The 18,744-nt window shown below is 40.1% G+C and overlaps 1 protein-coding gene across 5 annotated transcripts in view; it reads right to left on the bottom strand.

Annotated features, from left to right (window-relative positions):
• SLAIN1 (SLAIN motif family member 1) overlaps window positions 1-18,117 on the bottom strand; it is a 93,365-nt gene extending 75,248 nt beyond the window's left edge. For all 5 annotated transcript variants that reach the window (XM_064645949.1, XM_064645948.1, XM_064645946.1 and 2 more), the window contains exons 1-2: window positions 17,575-18,117; window positions 14,089-14,228 (exon numbers count right to left, since the gene is read on the bottom strand). In XM_064645949.1, coding sequence (XP_064502019.1) covers window positions 14,089-14,228; window positions 17,575-18,023 — 589 coding nt within the window. In that variant the 5' untranslated portion in view covers window positions 18,024-18,117. The remainder of the gene's footprint in view (window positions 1-14,088; window positions 14,229-17,574) is intronic.
• Window positions 18,118-18,744: the final 627 nt, after the last annotated feature.

Genomic DNA, 18,744 nt, shown 5'->3' with positions numbered 1-18,744 from the left:
CCTTTATCTGCCATATAGTTCATACCTTTTAAATTCAATGAACATTTGCTTTGCAGACCAGTATGACATTAGCTCTGAAACAGTCAAGAGAATGTCTGCAGGTAAGCAGCAGTGAGGAAGATGGAGCTGCAGGCATCACCTCCTGCCATAATTCAAAACATGCAGCATCCTCAGCAGAGATGCTTGCCCAGGATGCAGCTCTCACACAGCAGAACATTGGTTTGATAGCCACTGTGCAGATTTATTAATACCACAATTCTGTGGATCATGAAATTATCCAAAAATAGGAGGACATAAATCTGTTTGACTCAAAACTGCCATACTGTCACAGAATATGTCTCACAGAGAGGTGTCTTTAACTGTAACAGGATCAATGACATGCTCCTGGAGTAGGAAGGAGATACAGTCTTGGAACCTCACCTGAAATCAGGTAGTTTGTAGGGTTTGCCACTAATTTTCAGGTCGGGTATAAAGAAACAAAGGAAGTTTAAAGTCAGGTATGTAATCTGACTGAGATAAAAAAAAGAAAAAAAAGCTAATTAAACAGCCTCAACCAGGAGAAAATGCAGAAATTCCTTCCACTTTGAGATGCAGAGTAGTTAAGAGAGCTGTTATTTTGAAAGACTGCAAACCACTTAACAGAAAGGATCAGAGCTGCTCTTCCCCGGCGCATCCCCTGGGGCATGCTGAGCCCTCTAACTCACTACTCTCAACAGCCAAGATTCTGGATCAATGAAGGGAGAAACCTAGTATCATATATTAAATTAATGATGTATGTTGGAGTGGGGGGTTTGCTTGTAATACAGGCTCATGATTATAAATCTGTACACTTAAGCCCTTCAACATCCTAAAAAGTATCTGGTGGTAATGTTAACTGAGAGAAATATGGCCTGATGCTTCTTTGGACATGATTATCTATTATTCAGAAGCAGGCTCTCAAGCTACCAATCCATCTGGTACATACACTGGTTATGTGATTTTTGCTACAGGTTCTCCTCTTCCCCACTCAGACAGCTCTGTCCCTTGGGGCTATCCTAGTATGAGCAGTTTGCCTCAACATCCAAGGGGAAAGCAAAACTGTTTCATGTCCCCTATTCAGAGGGGCTTTCATCCACCCTTGTACTTGTCACATAGGCTGCAGTGACAATCTTCTTCAGTTGCAGTAGAAGCTGGTAAATTCATTTAGCTCTCTGTAAGATTACTGCTTGAGCTAGTACTTATAATAATGATGCTTTTCTTGGGCATCTGTCTTGCAGCTCAAAGATTCTTGTTTCCCCAAACCAGTCTACTCCATACACACACTTAATTCTTTGGATTACTTTATAAAGACCAAGTAAGACTTGGTGCTGGGGTATTTCCCTAATACAGTAGAGTAATACCTGTAAATGACTCTTACACCACCGAGGAAAGTTGTTCTTTATCGCAACACTCTACAAGCATTACATGAACTAAGTACATTATATCAATTCAAGGAAAACTTTCCAGAACAAATACATGTACCCACCAGGGACTTCTACAAAAGCAGGTCATGGATTCACATCTCTTCACATGCTTGACGAACCAAACTATGCTGCACTCACATCTCCAGAACTGACCTGACCTTCCCAGTTCTTGTACAATGGCAAGAACACCACTATTTGCTCTGTGAGTCAAAACACCATGGCACCCAGACAAGTTTTGCACAGCCCTCCTCAAGCAAAATCTCTGAATTTGGGGAATCAAACTCCAGAATTTGAAACTCTTTGTACTGATCACTGCCAGTCAAATCTGGAGGATGAACTTACTGTATTTTCAGTCATATGGGAACAAACACATACAGAAACTCAGCTTATCACATTTTTAACTTCAAATATAAAGCAGAAAACTCATCTCAAAGTGATTTGACATTCATCCCAAAAAGCACGCAATTAGTAGGCAAAATACCTTACAGAACACAAAGACAATGCACAAACCAAAAGAAAATTATAGACTTCCAGTGACTTCAATAGGTTTTGGGTCAACAAGCTCTTTTTTCTACTGCATTTCAACTACTCTAAGGTTTCCACTGTTTCTATCTAGTACATTATACATTTGATGTAATTACAAAAGATTTTTAAAACACTATTTAGTTACTGCCTCTCCTACCATAAAACATTTATAGCATGTTTAACACACACACACACAGATATATATGGTAACTAGAGACGTGACCTGAAAGCTGAAATATCAAGACATTCATTCAAGCTGGATCCAAGGGACAAGCTATACCAATGTATATTATCCATGCAGCACTGCACTGTGTGGATGTACTGGAGCTAGGTTGTTAGGCATGCTCTGCGTGGTGTAGACTCGCTGGATACATTGACAGGATCAGCTCTCAGGGTCTAATCATGTTTTGATAACACAACAAGAAGGGATGAGGTCTTCTGCTTGCCTGTATATGCTCTGTATACAAGTGTACCTTTCAAGGCTACTAAGAACATGAGAAGCTTTCATCTCATCAGCAAGCTACCTCCTAAATAGCAAAAGAAGTACAGGCCTTATGTATTTTCTTAACTTCAGCCTGAGAAGGAGTCCTGTTTTCAAAACAGTTAAGCTAACTGCACTTTTTTGTGCAGAAATAAATCTCCCCAACCTCTTACAACGGTGCATTAAACATCCCTACTTCAATTAGCCAACAACAGTTTTAAAACCCCAGTGATAGCAGTGCATTCACTCCTTTGAAAATGTTGTTTTCGGTCCCTAGAGAAAAGCAGCTGCTTTGTAATCTTAAGTCTTCGTACTGGTAGGTCTAAGATCATCAGTGCCATTGTATTTATCTTCCTGTTCATTCACCATGAGAGCTGAGTCATTGCAGTCCCAGAGAGTTCTCCTTTTCTGCAGCTTTGGTCTCAGGAGTTGAATAAATGATGGGAAGAGACAATACTAAAAGTACTATTCCAGAAACACAAATTAAGATCAAATCATGACTATGTAATAATCAGGACAAGAATTCAGCCATGCTGTGAACAACTTTATTTAAAAAATTCGTTGAATATATTTCAAGAAGTGCTCAGCTGCCCTTGATAAAATGGACGAAGATGAAGGGTGCCTTTGCCTGTTCACTCTGCAAGTCCATGCTTAGGGGCTTCCTCTAGGATGAGGAGCAAGACATCTCTGTGTGATTTAAACAACAGGTATTAGTTCAACTCCCCTTGCAGATCAGAGCACAGGTACTACACAAGGTGCTCTCATGCTGAAGATATCCTATTCATTTAGTCTATACATTGTACTAGAAGTAAAACAAAACATCTCCAAACTATTATCTACTGGTTAGTGCACTACTTTAGAGAAGGTAGCCACAGCTTTCATTCAGTTAATAAAAGAGAACTTCATCTCCACATGCCACACAGGATGCATCACAACTGTAGGTGGACATGTACTATACTGCTAATCAGACATGCTAGCAACAATTTTAATCAAAGGTGTGCATTTTTGCTCTGAACAGGTGACTGGAGGAGAAATATAGCTAACTACATTTCCTAAATTTAAATTTTCTCATAGCATACATAGTTCTTTTCTTCTTTGGTGCATTACCATTGGCGAGACAGGTAAGCACAAAGGGTGAGGGATCCATTCTGTTAATAACAGACTCATAGAAGGACAATTTGCAATCCTTCACCTAACAATATAGAATCTTTATTACATACCAGGTAGAAATCAAATATATGTGTCTGTTGGGGTATAACTCTTGATCATTTATCATAACACAGAAAAGACAAAATTATTCCAACATTAACCCTAAATTGAATTTTTTCTAACATTACTGTTTACTCCTGAACTTCCCCTGCATCCAAGAAACACTCATAAACACATTACAGTGCCCCTACAACTCTATCTACTTGCCATCTGTATTTATTCACAGGTTAAACCCTCTGGCAGCAGAGTTTTGCAAGAGAGTTTCTCTGTTTATAGTTTCTGACTCTGACACCCTGTTTCCAGATGCCACACTCCATTTTCTTTGCTCAAGTATACCTACTGCCTACATTGAGTCAGAATGAAAAAGCTAAAAGTTAGGCTCAAATCGAGGTCAAAAGTACCACTTACCCTCCAGGAACCCTGTGGTTTTTGGATAAATATAGCAAGTGTCACAGTTATGTGCCTATTATGAGAAAGTGTTAACACTATTACCCAAGCAGAGAAAAGATACAAAACACTTAAAAAATAAAAGCTACTGTAAACCAGGTTTTTCCTACTTTTAAAACACCAAATGGAGAAAAAAAAATCATGTAAGTCTAGGATTAAGAAAAGTTCTGATAGAGGTTTAACTGACTGTCAAATATAAGAATGTATTCAGAATACATATTCTCACATAGAATTAAGGTTCGGCCCCAACTTAGAGCCAAATTAAGAAGTACTAACCAAATAATTACTTCTAGGAAAATGGGTTAAATAACACAAATGTTTGCTATAAATACCGTTACCATTATTACTGTCAAGGGGGTCAGGGATTCCGCTAGTTCTTAACCGAAGCAGACTAGTCTCTTCAGATTCCCTAGAGACCAATGTCTCCTGGCAGTAACTTGGAGCATATTCCTAAATTTAAGCTCCCCTGGCGTGATTTCAGACATCTTGAGAGAGACTCCTTAAGTAAACTTCTTGAGAGTACCTTCCAGAGGTACCTACACTCCATCAAGAACTGTACAAGCATTTAACAGAGGCAATCTTTGCTCCTCACTAACAAGTAACACAGGTATAAGTTGACAGAGGAGGAGAAAGGAGTATAATATCACCCAAGAGCACAGTACAACAGGGAAAGTACACAAATTGCAGAAGCTTCTTCAGTACAATTATTACACTGCTGCAACATTCTTCTGCCTGTGTCTTACTGTCCCAGATAAAAGGTACTCTGCAGTACCTTGTAAGCATTTCCACCACCAGAACCTGCCACGTCCACAGTAAGCAAAAATGGGCTTGGACAACAACGTCTGAGACACTTCTTCAAGCTTCTCTCTAAAAACCATTTTGTTTCTTCGAAGTAATTATTCCAGATTTTTCAGCACCCACATAGATAAAAAATAAAATCTTTTTTGGACTACGTCCAACACAATAAGAACATACATGCCTGATTAAAAACTGAAATTTGTTTCCTTATTCATAAATAAAGATCCATTTGTGATTACAGTAAAGTATTTCACACCCAGTGTTTCAAAAGACGTCAAGAAATAACCATAATGCACTCTGAACACTGACTATATAAATGCAACATATGAAGCAGAAAAGACAAGAAAGAAAACTGGTAACACCACAGAGGAACAAACTGAAGCCATGACTCCCTCTGTCACTCCATCCTGCCCTATTTCATGCAGACAAATCACTCTCTATCCTGCCTTTCCTATGGGTCAGGAAAGAACAATGAAGAACATCAAGAAGGTTTGCTAGTGGTTCAGAGAGCTGAATGAGGGACATGGACTTCTAGGAAGAAAGAACCTTAGGGTGTTAGGATGCTGAGCCCAGTCCTCTGTGTTTGCAGGCAGCAACACAACAGACGACTCAGCTGCTATTGCCCACACCCTTCAGGCCATAAAATCCTGCCCTGCACCCATAAAAGACTTCAGACATTTTATGAAGAAGAAATTGCTTGAAGACAAAAATCACAAACACATCAAGTGCCAAATAACTCTAAAATAAAACAAAATAAAAAAGGATATGCCACCAGTCAGATGCAAATTCTAAAATCTTAATTCTACTCTTTTATTAAGGCTATAGTGGGGTAGTACCTCGAGCCTAAAGAAATTGGAACTATATAGTATGAGCCATTCCTGAAGAATACAACAAATTATATCCCCTAGACCTAAAAGCTTACTTTAATTTCTGACACAAAACTTTACAGGGCTTTCAAGTGATATTAAGTGAAGTGCAAGCAGTTACTACTACTTGAGATCCATTCACGTGCTAAAAATATAGCAATGCAAGTTACCTTGCACTTATTTTCTTGCATGCTGATAACTTTTCTATATTCTACCAATATAAAGTGCATATTGAATTTCTTCATATGCAAAAAGCAGTTCTAAAAAGAAAACACAATGCTTACATACACACAGAAGTGTCTGCTTGTAGGCAGCCTCATTTAAACACCTACAGTCCAAAGCATATCCCACCCTTCAGCGCAAAACAGGAGAAGCATGATTCAGCTGTCTAAAACCAGAATGTAATGACATTTGAGGTGCTCCAGTTAAGTGAGGCTGTTGTGCAGATCCCGTATCAAACCCATCTGCCCATCTAGATACCTCAAGGATGCAAAAGCATGCCAAATTATGCCTAGGAGCCTCATTAAGATCAATGAATCACAATCAAAGTGATTGTGCCTTAAATCAGGTATATACCAGATGCATGCCTAAAATTAGTTAGAACTAATCTGGGCCATTACAAGTTCTATGAATTCAACAAATGCTCAGACTCAAGGACAAGGTACCTACAGTCAGACACAAGAGAAACATATCTGGCTCTGGAAACTTAGACACAAAATATCTTTCCCAGGGAGATTCAATCACAAAGATTTTCCTCTGTGATGCAGATGCAACACAAAGCAATAACCCCTGTATCTCAGTTAAGACTAGCAGACACATACTATAGAATTTACACCAATTATTTCACCAGTGATTGGACTGTGGTACTGATTTTTTGTGCCTATCACAGAAAGATATGGATAGCTCCTAGTATGCGAAAACACCAAAAAAATCCCTAACTGTCCTATGTGTCCAGGTTCGGTGAAATTATTCATAACCTTTTAGGATCAAAAAGACCTCTTACAAATCCTTATCATACTTCGAAAGAAACAACCTGTCCTCCATCAGCTGCAGATAAAACCATGAAAAATCAACTGATCTTCTCTCCTATGCAGCAGAGAACAACTCATCAACTCTTAGAGTGGAACTTATCTGACTGCAAGAGGACATCTAGGCTAAAGTTATCCACTTCTAACTCTCTGTGTAACCATTTTAGAAATGTGCAATTCAAGGTATAAATCATCTCACTATGAATTAATACAGCACAGGCAGCAAGATCAACATCTTTACTTGGTACTGCATAATGGGGGAAGACAAGTGAATTCAAAGAAGCTGACTTTCTTTCCAAAAGTAGGCAAACTTATTTGTTCCAAGTCAGCCTGCATGTGTAATGACCCTCTCGGCATTTGAGGGGCACACAGGATTGAGTATGTTCAGCCATCTGCTTTCAAGGAAAAGGCTCTTCCAAAATGATGATGTCATACAGATTTCTCTGGCAATACAAATTGGGCTTAATCTGAGCACAGTCAGCAGTGTAAAATCAGTTTACAGGTACTTTACATTGTAGAAGTGGTAATGGTGGTCCAAATTCACCAGTGAACATGACCCAATACCTCTTTTGTCTTGGTAACATAATAAACTTAAAAATATATAAAATTAATAAAACAAATAAATAAGTGCCTATGCTACCAGCTGAATGTTATTTTTAAAATTGTTATCCCATATCAGTTTTCCACAACATCTCATAGCCAGAGTATAAAATATCCAAGAACTTGAAGTCGACTTAATTCTGTATGATTCTCTAAAGTTAGCAAAAATGTAATCTTTGCACTGCCACTAATGTTTCTCAAAACAAGAACTACCTAGGTTCCAGCTATTTTTTTGCTAACAAACGTAGTTTTTCATCCCACAGGCACACTTTCACTACTTTTGTCACTCAGACTTCTGAAGTGTGAAGCATTTAATGAAGTATGCCATTACTGCACCTGAAAAAGCCATATTCGAAGAGATTTTTATAATTGTTTAGTGACCCCACCGAAAGTGAATATTCCACAAGAAAATGTTTTCTGTATTTAAAAATTCTTCAAGTAGATCCCAATCTACAAGTAAAATTAAGAAAATAGTATTTTAAAGGAGATTCATAAAAAATATATAAAATGCTGAGGAATTTTATTTTTATAAACTTCTGTGTCTCTATCATTTGCACAAACTCATTTTCTGTCTTGCAACGTTAAAAAAATATCAAGTAAATCTGTAAATGCCTGTGCCTCACAAGTATTCAGATTAGAGCTTACTGACTACATTTCATTATCAGGTAGAGTCAAAAAAAGTTTTATTTCATTATAAGAACTTTTCCATAAACATTTACTTGAAAGCAAATTACTGGTGTAAATGTGTTATTTTCATGAAATATGAACACATATAAGCTGAGTGTGGAACACTTGGGAAAGCAAGTGCAGATAACCAACTTCTTTCTAATATATTAACATGCAAAGTCAGTTGCAAAGGTAAAATAGACTGTATGGCATATTTACATGTAACTGTGGACTACATCCCAGAAGATACAGTCCAACCAAAAGATATTTCAGGATCATGGCATAAAACAGTCTAAACCAAAGCTTCCCAAAAGATGCAATGCTATGAAGACAAGAATCAAAGTTCTCTCTGAAAGTGAAAATACAGAAATTATCAACACATCAGTAAAGAAGCCTCTATATAACCACATGCAAGAGGCTTGTCTGCATTCTGAAATGTTATTCCCTGCTCTCTTCCACAGACATCAAAAACAGACCGTGAAAAAAAGTTAGCAAGAAAGACAAAACCTAAAACAATAATTTGGGGACTATCACACAATGAGCAAAACACAGATTATCAGAAGCAAAAATGGAATGACAGCTTCCAGAACAGCAGTTTTGAAAAGATCCTCTTTTCCACAGAAAAAATATCTCCAGGGAATAAGCTTTCAAGTGCCCTTAAGTGAACTATTAAAACCTAGGTTTCTTTTTAATTTCTATCCAGTAAAGTATTTGCATACTTCAAAAACAAACCCAATGATTAGTAAGTACTCTGCTAGGTAACACTAACTGTGCCTGTATTTTTAGCATAAAACAGGGTTGATGCTACTTCTACTGCTTTTAGACATCCACTGCATTACAGACCTTGAACTTACACCATAAGTTATTTTAAATAAACCTACTGAAATCCTCACATAAAATTTGACAGTGTCTCTAGCTGTTTAACCACTCATAAGAAGCTGATAATCCCTCCTCAGTAGCTAGCATGAATTTATAAAATATATTCTAAAATGGCATGAGTATCTTCTCAACTGAGGCAAGACCCAACACCACCTCTCTACCAATCTTTACAGAGACTTCAGAATTCAGCTTGCTCTTGCAAGTATAATGACAACCTAAGGTCTATTCTAAGCAAATAATTATGAGCTGCACAAAAATCAACCCCCAATACTGAAATTAAATTCTTGAATAGTATGCATATTGTAATTTAATAAAAAGTAGAAGTCACATCCAAGAGCTGCAGTAAAAAAGCAAGTGATATCTCTGAAATTAATAAAAAGTGAAGTGCCTGATCTTCTATGCATTTGTTGCCATAAGGGTTTTAAACCAAACACTTCCATCTTCAAGTGTACTTGCAGAGTAGAAATGTTACAGTGGTAGGGCAAAATATTCTGTTTGAAATGCAAGTATAATATCAAACCCAAGTTTTTCCAAATTGAAAAACATGAATCCTCAGAAGCTGTGCTAGACAATCCATTTGCAAAACCTCTATGAACTGCGTGGAATTATGCAGCTGTTACAACAGGTTACTTCAAATAAATTATATGTAATAGGAAATAACTGCTGTGCATGTATAGATGCACTCCGAGCACTAAGTTTGTACTGCAGCAGCAGATGGCTATACATCCTGACCTCTCAGATGCCACACTCCTCAAAGGGTGCTAAGATGTTGGTAAGAGTTGTGGTTGTTCATCACTTTTTATTATCAGAAACATACATAAAAAGAAACCAAACCTCCCATGTCACTTTTTTCATTCCTTCTACAACTTTAGACATTTTATGATGAAAACAACAATCCAATCATCTGTAAGCTTCTGCACATTATTATTTGCTACCTCAAAAGCATTTTACATGGAACTAATCCACATTATATATGAAAAATAAGAAAGCTATATGAAATCTTATTAATCTAGTTCTGAGTTCCACAACATACATCTCTGCTCCACCAACAGACAGCAAATAAATTTGAACCTGCCTCCTTCTGCATAAGCAACAAGTTGCACATCCAGTTAAAACCTTTTGCCTGGGGTTTCCTTTATTTTTATAGGTAATGTCAAAATAAGTTTTTCTTCTCAGTGTGTTATATATTTGGACATAAACCTTAACTAACATGTAACATTGGGATCCTGCACAATAAAGGATAAAACTTCACTGACGAGATTCTTGGTGCTTGTGGAATCACAAACAATTGGAGAGAAACTACAATGGATCTGTTTCACAACATCATCCACAGACAATGTAAGAGCATTCATCCTGAAACACATTAATAATTTAAGAAGCAAAACAGAGTTTTACTCTTTAAACTACTGCAGCCAACTGCAAAACCTACAGACTTCTGTTCCTTGTTCTTCTTAAACATCTGAAGCAGCATTTCTGAATAAGAACTCATCTAAGCCAAACTCTGAATCTAGCCAATATTTCATATGCTACAAGAAAAAAGAGCTTTCTGTCTGGGAGGCTAAACTGGATGAGATATGCTTTGAAGCCCTGCATAAAAGCTGAGCTCCTACAGACTGACTCCTTGCTAAGCCTCTTAACTCCTCAGTTTATCCACCTGCCTGCTTCAGAGTTTTTTACAGAGGTGAAGTTATCTTCAACCAGGATGTCAATCACCAACTTTTCAATTTCAGAGGGGTTATAACCATCTGCACTAGCTAGGAAGGTTACAAATAACATGTCTCTGCTCACTGGGCTTAATACTGACATGTTCCAACATCTTCAAGTACTATCAAGAAAATAAAGAAGCAGCTCTATGATGCCATTAAGACTGTTAGGTGGCCCTGTTCATTTCAGTTCACCTACCGAAATAAAAAACAAACAGCAAGATTAAAAATCAAATGGAGAGGAAACTCTAACCCCGCAACAGAGATCTGCTGTAAGCATAACAAATCAGAAAGGTTTCAAACAAAAGATAACTGAAGAGCAGGAAGAAAGAAGTGATCCAGGTACGGCAGCAGAGAAAGAACAACCAAAACAAACAACAAAGAAATAGTACCTCAATACTATAACTGCTCATGGGAAACAGGAACAATTCCAAGCAAAGATCTTATCATAGAAGGTTACATTTAACTTTCATCCTCCTTAAAGCTAGCATGCTTAATCCACAGAAACAGGGCTTGTAATAAGCCTAGTTCCTTATAAACATGATAAAAGCTTTACCTACTTAGTCGTTGACCAGAGGAATGTTGAGAAGCTTGTCCAACTTCTCACAGTGGTTCACAGAAGAACCACCTGCTAGAAACCACCACTGTGCTTACAATAAACCTTAAGGATTTATGCCAAGATGAATTCTTAACTTCCACCATGAAATACTTAAACCAGTCATTTTCATTAGAAAAGAAACAGGCTGGTGAGCACAGCGAAGCGAAAAGAAAATACCATCATCAAGTGATTCTCCACCCTGAGAGACCAAGTAGTCGTTGGATTATTTCATTGCCTTGGACTGCTTTGGCAGAAGTCTCTCACAAGACTTTTAGCCTTGTTATGAGCTATCCCAATGCTGGGATATTTCAGAAAACAAATGAAAACTTTTAGGAAAATCTGGATACAATGTAATTTAAAAAAATCTACATAAGCATGAATAAATGAGGGCAGAATTAATAATCTTGAGAACAGAAATTAGTTAAAAGTCCAAAGTAGGTTAGCAAAATTTTTATTACTTTTGGCTCACAGCTCTTCTCTCTGTGCGCACTTACTCAGATATGCTGACTTTGCAAACAAAAATCAGTTTTACTGCTTTTAATTTCTATGCGCTCTACAGTGCCTAAAGAGCAATGACAACTCAACTAGTTTAACTTTTGGCTAATGCACCATGGACAAAATCACTAAGCAAATTCTACCTATAAGCCATTCCAGAAATCACACACTGGTACATCATAAATGTTTTTTGACTACGCATTTAGTAGCTCTCAAGTCCATCACTGTTAACCAGTGACTCAAGGCTGAGCAAAAGAGGCAAAATTACATTTTCAAGACATCTCCAAAATGCCCTTGCAAAGCATATGGCTAAAAGGGGAAAACAACATTCAACTTACAAGTACAAAGTTTGAAACTTCAGTACCAGTAAAGAAGAATGCCATTCTTACTGAGTCACTTTTAAAATTTGGATAAATTACATGTACCTATTTATACACACATATTACTGATTGAGTGCATTGGAAAACAAAACACTGGAAAGTCAGGTTACAGAAAGTTTTTTGTACTTTAAAAACCAAATCATTAGATTCTCACAGAAATCTCACACCTGGTGCAAAACTGAGACAGAAATAAATATTGTGAAACCAGCTTCTACAAAGTTAGAATAAGGATGACATTTTTTTTTATTACATATTACTTGTAAAGCACAGGTGCTAAAGAAAACATTAAGAAATATGAGAGTTAATGAAGAGACTAACTGAATTATTAATTAAAGCAATTTTAGCAAAGAATTGCTGCAGTACAAAGACAAGTCTATTGTATCTCTGAACGTACTATTCCCATAATGAGTTTTATTTATGGCATATAATTTCTCAGAAACTTTGTACAGACCTCAGGAAATTCATGAGCAAATCACCACAAGTAGAACATGTGAATCAGAGCAACACATTGTCAACATAACTCTGTGACATATGTCACTTCCTGTGACTTCTGCACAGACAGCAACTGAACTGATAAACACAGAGAGATTCAAATCTGACATCTTTATTGTCTATTAAATTTAGATAAATCCTTATAAGGGAAAAAATAGGTCATGCTGTCCTCTGACTTGTTTCTACATTCCCATTACAGCCTTGATTCAGTTGTCCATACTCAGATGTGCTTGCCCACCTGAGAGGCCCTTGGGGAGGCCAAGATATGATTAAAAGATGGCAGGTGAGGCACAAGACCGATGGAAGGTCTGTATCCTGACTAGATATCAGCCTAAATGAGACCATCTCAAATGGCACTAGGTACCTACGTGCAGCAATCTAAGTGGAGCTTCCACATCAGATTCAGCTCCACTGCTGGATGCTCAACACCACATAGACAATACCTTTAGGTGACCAGATGAGGTGAATGCCAAGCACCCACTGTTGTCAGTGGACTTAAAAGAGAGCTACTGAATTCATTCTACGGCAAATACCTAGAGCTCGTCACTGGAACAGCTCACCTGATTCCTCTGACTTTACAGACAAAACTCCCACTGGCGGTCAAGCATGGACATTCTTCAACCCTAAAGCTAGGTGGGATGATTACAAACATAGGAACCACAGTTTGACCCATGTAACTTAAGGTAAATGAGCTCAAAATATTGCTAGGGCAATAATCATTGTAGTATCTTTTAAAGGCAATATAAAGAGATAGATGCCTTCAGAGTCTGAGTCAGATAAATGACTGATTTGGATAAGACTCAGCCACAGCTACCCATATGGGTAGCACACAGGAATATGTTCAGTCTTTCTTAGTAATTGCTGTAGTTAACTTATACAGCCATATGTTCACGTTGTCATTAGCTTTATTTCCGTCTCCTGTTGCTTCCTGTATTGTTCATCTTCATCTTCTTTCCTAGTGAGTTATAAACCTTAAGACAATATCCTCCCTTAATCACTTTTTTCAACAATGCTTAGTACAATCTTAATGAGACCCTAAATGGCAAAAAAAGTAAGAATCATGCTGTCTGATATTTATTTAAAACAAAATTCAGCACACCCAGATATAACTCTACAAGGTCACTGGCACTGAACAGCCATCAGACTGGATCCAGTACTTGAGATGACCCAGAGCCCAATAGAGCAGTACTATCAGTCAAGTTAAGGCTCTTCTTAGTCTACTATTTTAAGCAATGGATGCCAAGTTTAAACAAGTTGTGCAGGAGAAAAAAATTGATAACAAAGGAGGTAAACACCTTCAAAACTGCATGATCAGAAAAAAAATTTCAAACATTTGTTAGCATTTAGGCATATGTACGAAAAAACTGCATGTCTGCCATTTGTAAAGCTTGCTAAATTGTGAAAAACACCAAAGACAAGTGAAACGCCAGACCAAAAATACCAACCTAACTATCAAAAAAATTCTAAGAATAAAATTACCTTGCTCCAACCTAAAGCATAGGGAACGTTTTGCAGCCTCTGTCTCAGGAGTTGGATGATCCAGAACACGCCTGCACCACTGCAGAGGATTCAATGATTTGTCTTGAGAAGTGTGAGTCTTGGTAGGCAAGACGTACAACCTTAACCAAAATACACAAAAATATCAGCAAGATATGCAACACTTAAAAGTTGCTTTTTTAAGTTCTTATCTATTAGCTACTAATAATGTATAACATACAAAGCCTTGCAAGAAGATATCTAATTAAAAAAAGACTTTCTGGGGTAGAAGAGTTACATTAGTTTTCTTCCTTCCCTCCTCAGAAAACTAAGTGGCAAAATACAAACTTTACAGCTCTGGCATGACAAAACAAAGAACAAGATTTCACATTAAAATCTTCCATCTCATCACTACCACTGTCTTCATTCCAGCACTGCCCAAAGTTCAAACATATTAGGTGCTACACACATAGAAAAAAAAAGGTGGTCTCACTTGTCCCTTTTATACTTATCTTTATTGGAGATAAATATAAAATCAAATATTGAAATTGTCTTAAATCACAATTTCACTGTTAACTATTTCACACCTTTACCTATCACAATTTAATCACCTTATTATATATAATAATATATATAATCACCTTATTTTCTATATCCTATATAGAAAATTACATATATATTATTTTCATACACCATATCTTCTCCCAAATGAATCAAATGTTGTATCAGTCATATTTGTAAAGATTACAAAACATTTGGTGAGAAACAATGAAAATCCATTTTCAATATTCAACTCCAGCAGGAAAAAAAATATATGCAAGAAAATCTAATGTATGTGCCTTATTCTCAGACAGGAGCAGACAATTAATCAGATGGCCAGGCACATTAGGAAGCCAGGTACCAAAGCAGATTTCATGGGGAAATTCTTGAGGCTGAGATCTGGGTTGCTGCTGTCAACCCTGGCAGATTAGCAAGCACATCAGACTTGATTCACCTGGGAGAGCGCAAATCTCCTGGGAAGCAAATTATTCTTGGCTGCTGAAGACAACAGAATGGCTTGAAGGGACCTTAAAAATCATCTAGATCCAACACTCCTGCCATGGGCAGGAACACCTTCCACTGGACCAGATTGCTCAGAGCCCCATCCAATTTGGCCTTGAACACTTTCAGGGATGGGGCATCCACAACTTCATTGGGCAACCTGTTCCACCACCTCACAGTAAAGAATTTCTTCCTAATATCTAAATCTTGCAGCTCCCTGGCCTGACCACCTCCAATACATGGGGCTCAGCAGATACTCAGACACCAGAACACTCTGTAGACAGCAAAGGAATCTGGCCTGCACACAGCAGGGGCAAATGACAAAACCAAAAAATAAACAGGATTTTGTTCCTCAAGGGATACTAGCAGGTAGCAGCAGCCTTTCACCTTCATGTTTTTGGCTCAAGAGCTACCTAAGTCTCACCAGAGCAAGCACTCTCCAGTGTCTGCTCCATGGGGGTTTTTTTGCCTTTGAAGTCAATCAGCAGTGTCTGTTAAGCTTACAAAGAATAAATATCCTCACTGCAACTGCTCTCTCGGCAATCCCAGCAGACATCAACTACTGAATTTCTCTGAGGAGAGGACTCATTTCCCCAGACTTCCTGCACTGCCTGGCCACACATTTAAAAAATGATACAGAAAAAACCAAAAAGCAAAGAAAAGCTATGAGCTTTATTGTTAACCTGCAGAACTGCTTCAAAAGCTAAACATCTAACTGATGATCAGACCTTCCTGTAAAAAGCTCAATGCCAAAAAGTGGTTTGATATCTCTGCAGTTCCACAGGGTCAGTTGTTTTATGTTTTTATGTTTTTTTATAACTGCAGATAAAAAAAACAAAACACACACAGACACACAAAAAAAACCTAAACCAAAAACCACCAAAGGTATTTAAGGCCTAAAACTACCAATCAACAACTATGATATGCAGCGGGCTTTAGCTTTCCAGACAGCCGTTAATGGCTAAAACAACTCACTCTTAGTGGAATAAACTTGTTAACAAATCTCTATGATGAAATTCTGCTGGTGGACACGTGTGTGTGACAAAGGTAAGTTCTCGTGCCCAAAAAGCATTTAGGATTGCTCCCAGAGAGCAAATCGAATTGGGAATTTTACTAAGGCACAATGCAACAATGACTTTCTACCATTCTTAAATGTAAACATGGAAAACATTTTGTTTAACAGGACATGATAAATCAAATTTGCTATTCCTTAATGCTAAGAAACCTAGCAGTTAGAACCAATGGAAAATTTGATTTAAGTCTGGACCGACAAGCCCAAACCAGCCCTGCACAGACTAATCGTACCCACAACGAAGCAACACTGACAAAAATCTCCATGCCATTTGTAGATGATTCTCAAAAGCAATTTTCAGAACTATGGTATTGTGTACCACAAAGCAAACACAACCAGCACTCAGGAGCATTTATGGCATTTAAATTAATTTTTGAACCCTTTCTCTTTTACCGAAAATAAGCACATTTCAGCTGCTTTATACTCAGTTGACATAAACTTTGTCTCAACTCAAAAACTAGTCTCGTTAAAAATATTTCATTGAAGCTTTGACAGATACTTAAAATAGTTATTTAAATATAGATAATTTACATATTCTTATTGACACTTCAAAACTATTTAGGATCAATTACATTTAACATGGTTACACGGCTAAGATAGTATGCCAGCACTGTCCCTACGATGTTCATCCACGTTGCTGAAACAGCTTTTGAGGCACCTGCCTTACTTATTTATTTATCTGTAGCTTGTAATTTCCCCTTCTATTTGTTTTTAAGTAACCATTTCTCCGGGTTGATTTTATTTTCTGCTTTATTCATTCGCTAGTCGTTTCCGACTTATTTAATTTACTAGCACCCTGCCGTGCCTTTTGGAGCTTCGTGGGCGCGTTAAGATACACAACAATTTAGATCAATGTCTCAAAGACAAAAGCCCTCCCAAATCCCTGAAGATGGGAGACAACTGGGCAGAGATTTTAGGATGAGGAGGCAGCGCTGCTCAGATCAAGGCTTTCCCGGAACAAAATTCGGCTATTTTTAATTCCTTATGTAAACAGGAGGCTGAAACTAGGCTGAGATCTGAACCAAACTAGGCTGAGATCTGAACCATCTACCTCAGAGTGGAAAACGAGCACTGTTCCCCCGAGCCGGGGGTTCAAGACTCGACCTGTGCCGCCTCCCGTACACCGGCCCCTTCCCTCGGCAAGGCCGACCGCACCGATGGCACGGTTTAGAAGGAGAGAAGAGGAAAAAAGAAAAAGGAAAAAAAAAAAAAAAAAAGAGCTGCTTTCAGTCTAAGCAGGGAGATCAAGTGGATTTGGGGGCTAATGCTAAGCAGTGCCGGGAGACCGCCGCGGGAGGCCCGGCCGGGAGGCGACCGACACACGGGTCCGGGGGGCACAGACAGGCCGGAGCGGGGCAGGGCCGAGCCGCATATACCAGGTATCCTCGTCCTCTCCGCAACCGTCCTCCAGCTCCAGCACCGCCACCTCGTCCAGCACCGTGGCCGCCGCCCCCGGACCGCCGCCGCCGTCCAGCCCGCCGCCGGCCGCCGGGAGGCCGGGCGAAGGCTTGAAGTAGGCGAGGGGCTCCGGCGGGCACAGCATGGTGGGCACCGGGCTGGGCATGCACGGCGCGGCCGGGGCGGGGGGGCTGGCGGGGCGCAGCCCTCCGGGGGCCGGCGGCGGGGCCAGCAGCAGGTGCGGGCTGGGCGGGCCGCTGGTCACGGCGGCGGCGGCGGCGCGGCTCCGGAGCTGCTCGTTCTGCTTCTCCAGCTTCCGCACCAGCTCCTGCAGCTTCTTCACCTCCAGCTCGGCGCTCACGCCGGGGCCGGCGCCGCTCCCTTTCACCTCCGCCATCATCGCCGGCTTCAGCAAGGCAGCCTCCATCCTGCCAGCCCGCTGCCGCCGCGGCCGCCGGCACCTGCTCCGCCGCGCCGCCGGAGGGCAGCGCCCGGCCCCCGGGGGAGGCGGGAGCTCCGGGGAGCGCCGGGGAGCGCCGCTCGCAGCGCTGGGGGCCCGGCCCGGCCCGGCCCGGCGGTGCTGCGCTGCCCGCCCGCCCCCGCTCCGCCGCCGCTCCTGCGCCTCCCGTTAACGGCGGCGAGGGCGCGGGCGGGATCCCCTCCCACTCCGGCAGCCGGAGCGCCGCGCACACGCACTCGGCAGGAACAAAGAGCCGCCCGGCGCCCCCGCCATCCAGCCGTGGAAAAGCCGGCAAGACCCACCTCCGCGGGGAGCCCCAGGTCTTTAAACAAAAATGCCTTCCCCCCAGCGCCCCGCACCGCACCCCGCCCCGCCCGCGGGCTGGAGCCGGCCCCAAGCGCTGCGCCTCTCGTGAGCCGTGTAATTAGAGCCTGGTGGTGTCAGGGTGGTAATTACGCAGATCGAGTGTGAGGGGAATGGGAATCACAAGTAGAGGCTTTGTTGGGCTTGAAAGGAGCTAATTCAGCCAAAACCTGTGTGTTTGAAATGTGCTGATTCTGGGAGTTTTGGTTCATAGCGAGGAAGGCGACGTATTTTTGAAGCTGCACTGCTGGTGAAGCAAGAACACGGAACCAAGCATTGCAGAAAACTGCATTAACTATGTAATTGTTGATGTATAGGAGAACAC

Source organism: Pseudopipra pipra, chromosome 2, assembly GCF_036250125.1.
Source record: "Pseudopipra pipra isolate bDixPip1 chromosome 2, bDixPip1.hap1, whole genome shotgun sequence".
Taxonomy (NCBI): domain Eukaryota; kingdom Metazoa; phylum Chordata; class Aves; order Passeriformes; family Pipridae; genus Pseudopipra; species Pseudopipra pipra.
This window is presented reverse-complemented; position numbering and strand designations above follow the sequence as displayed.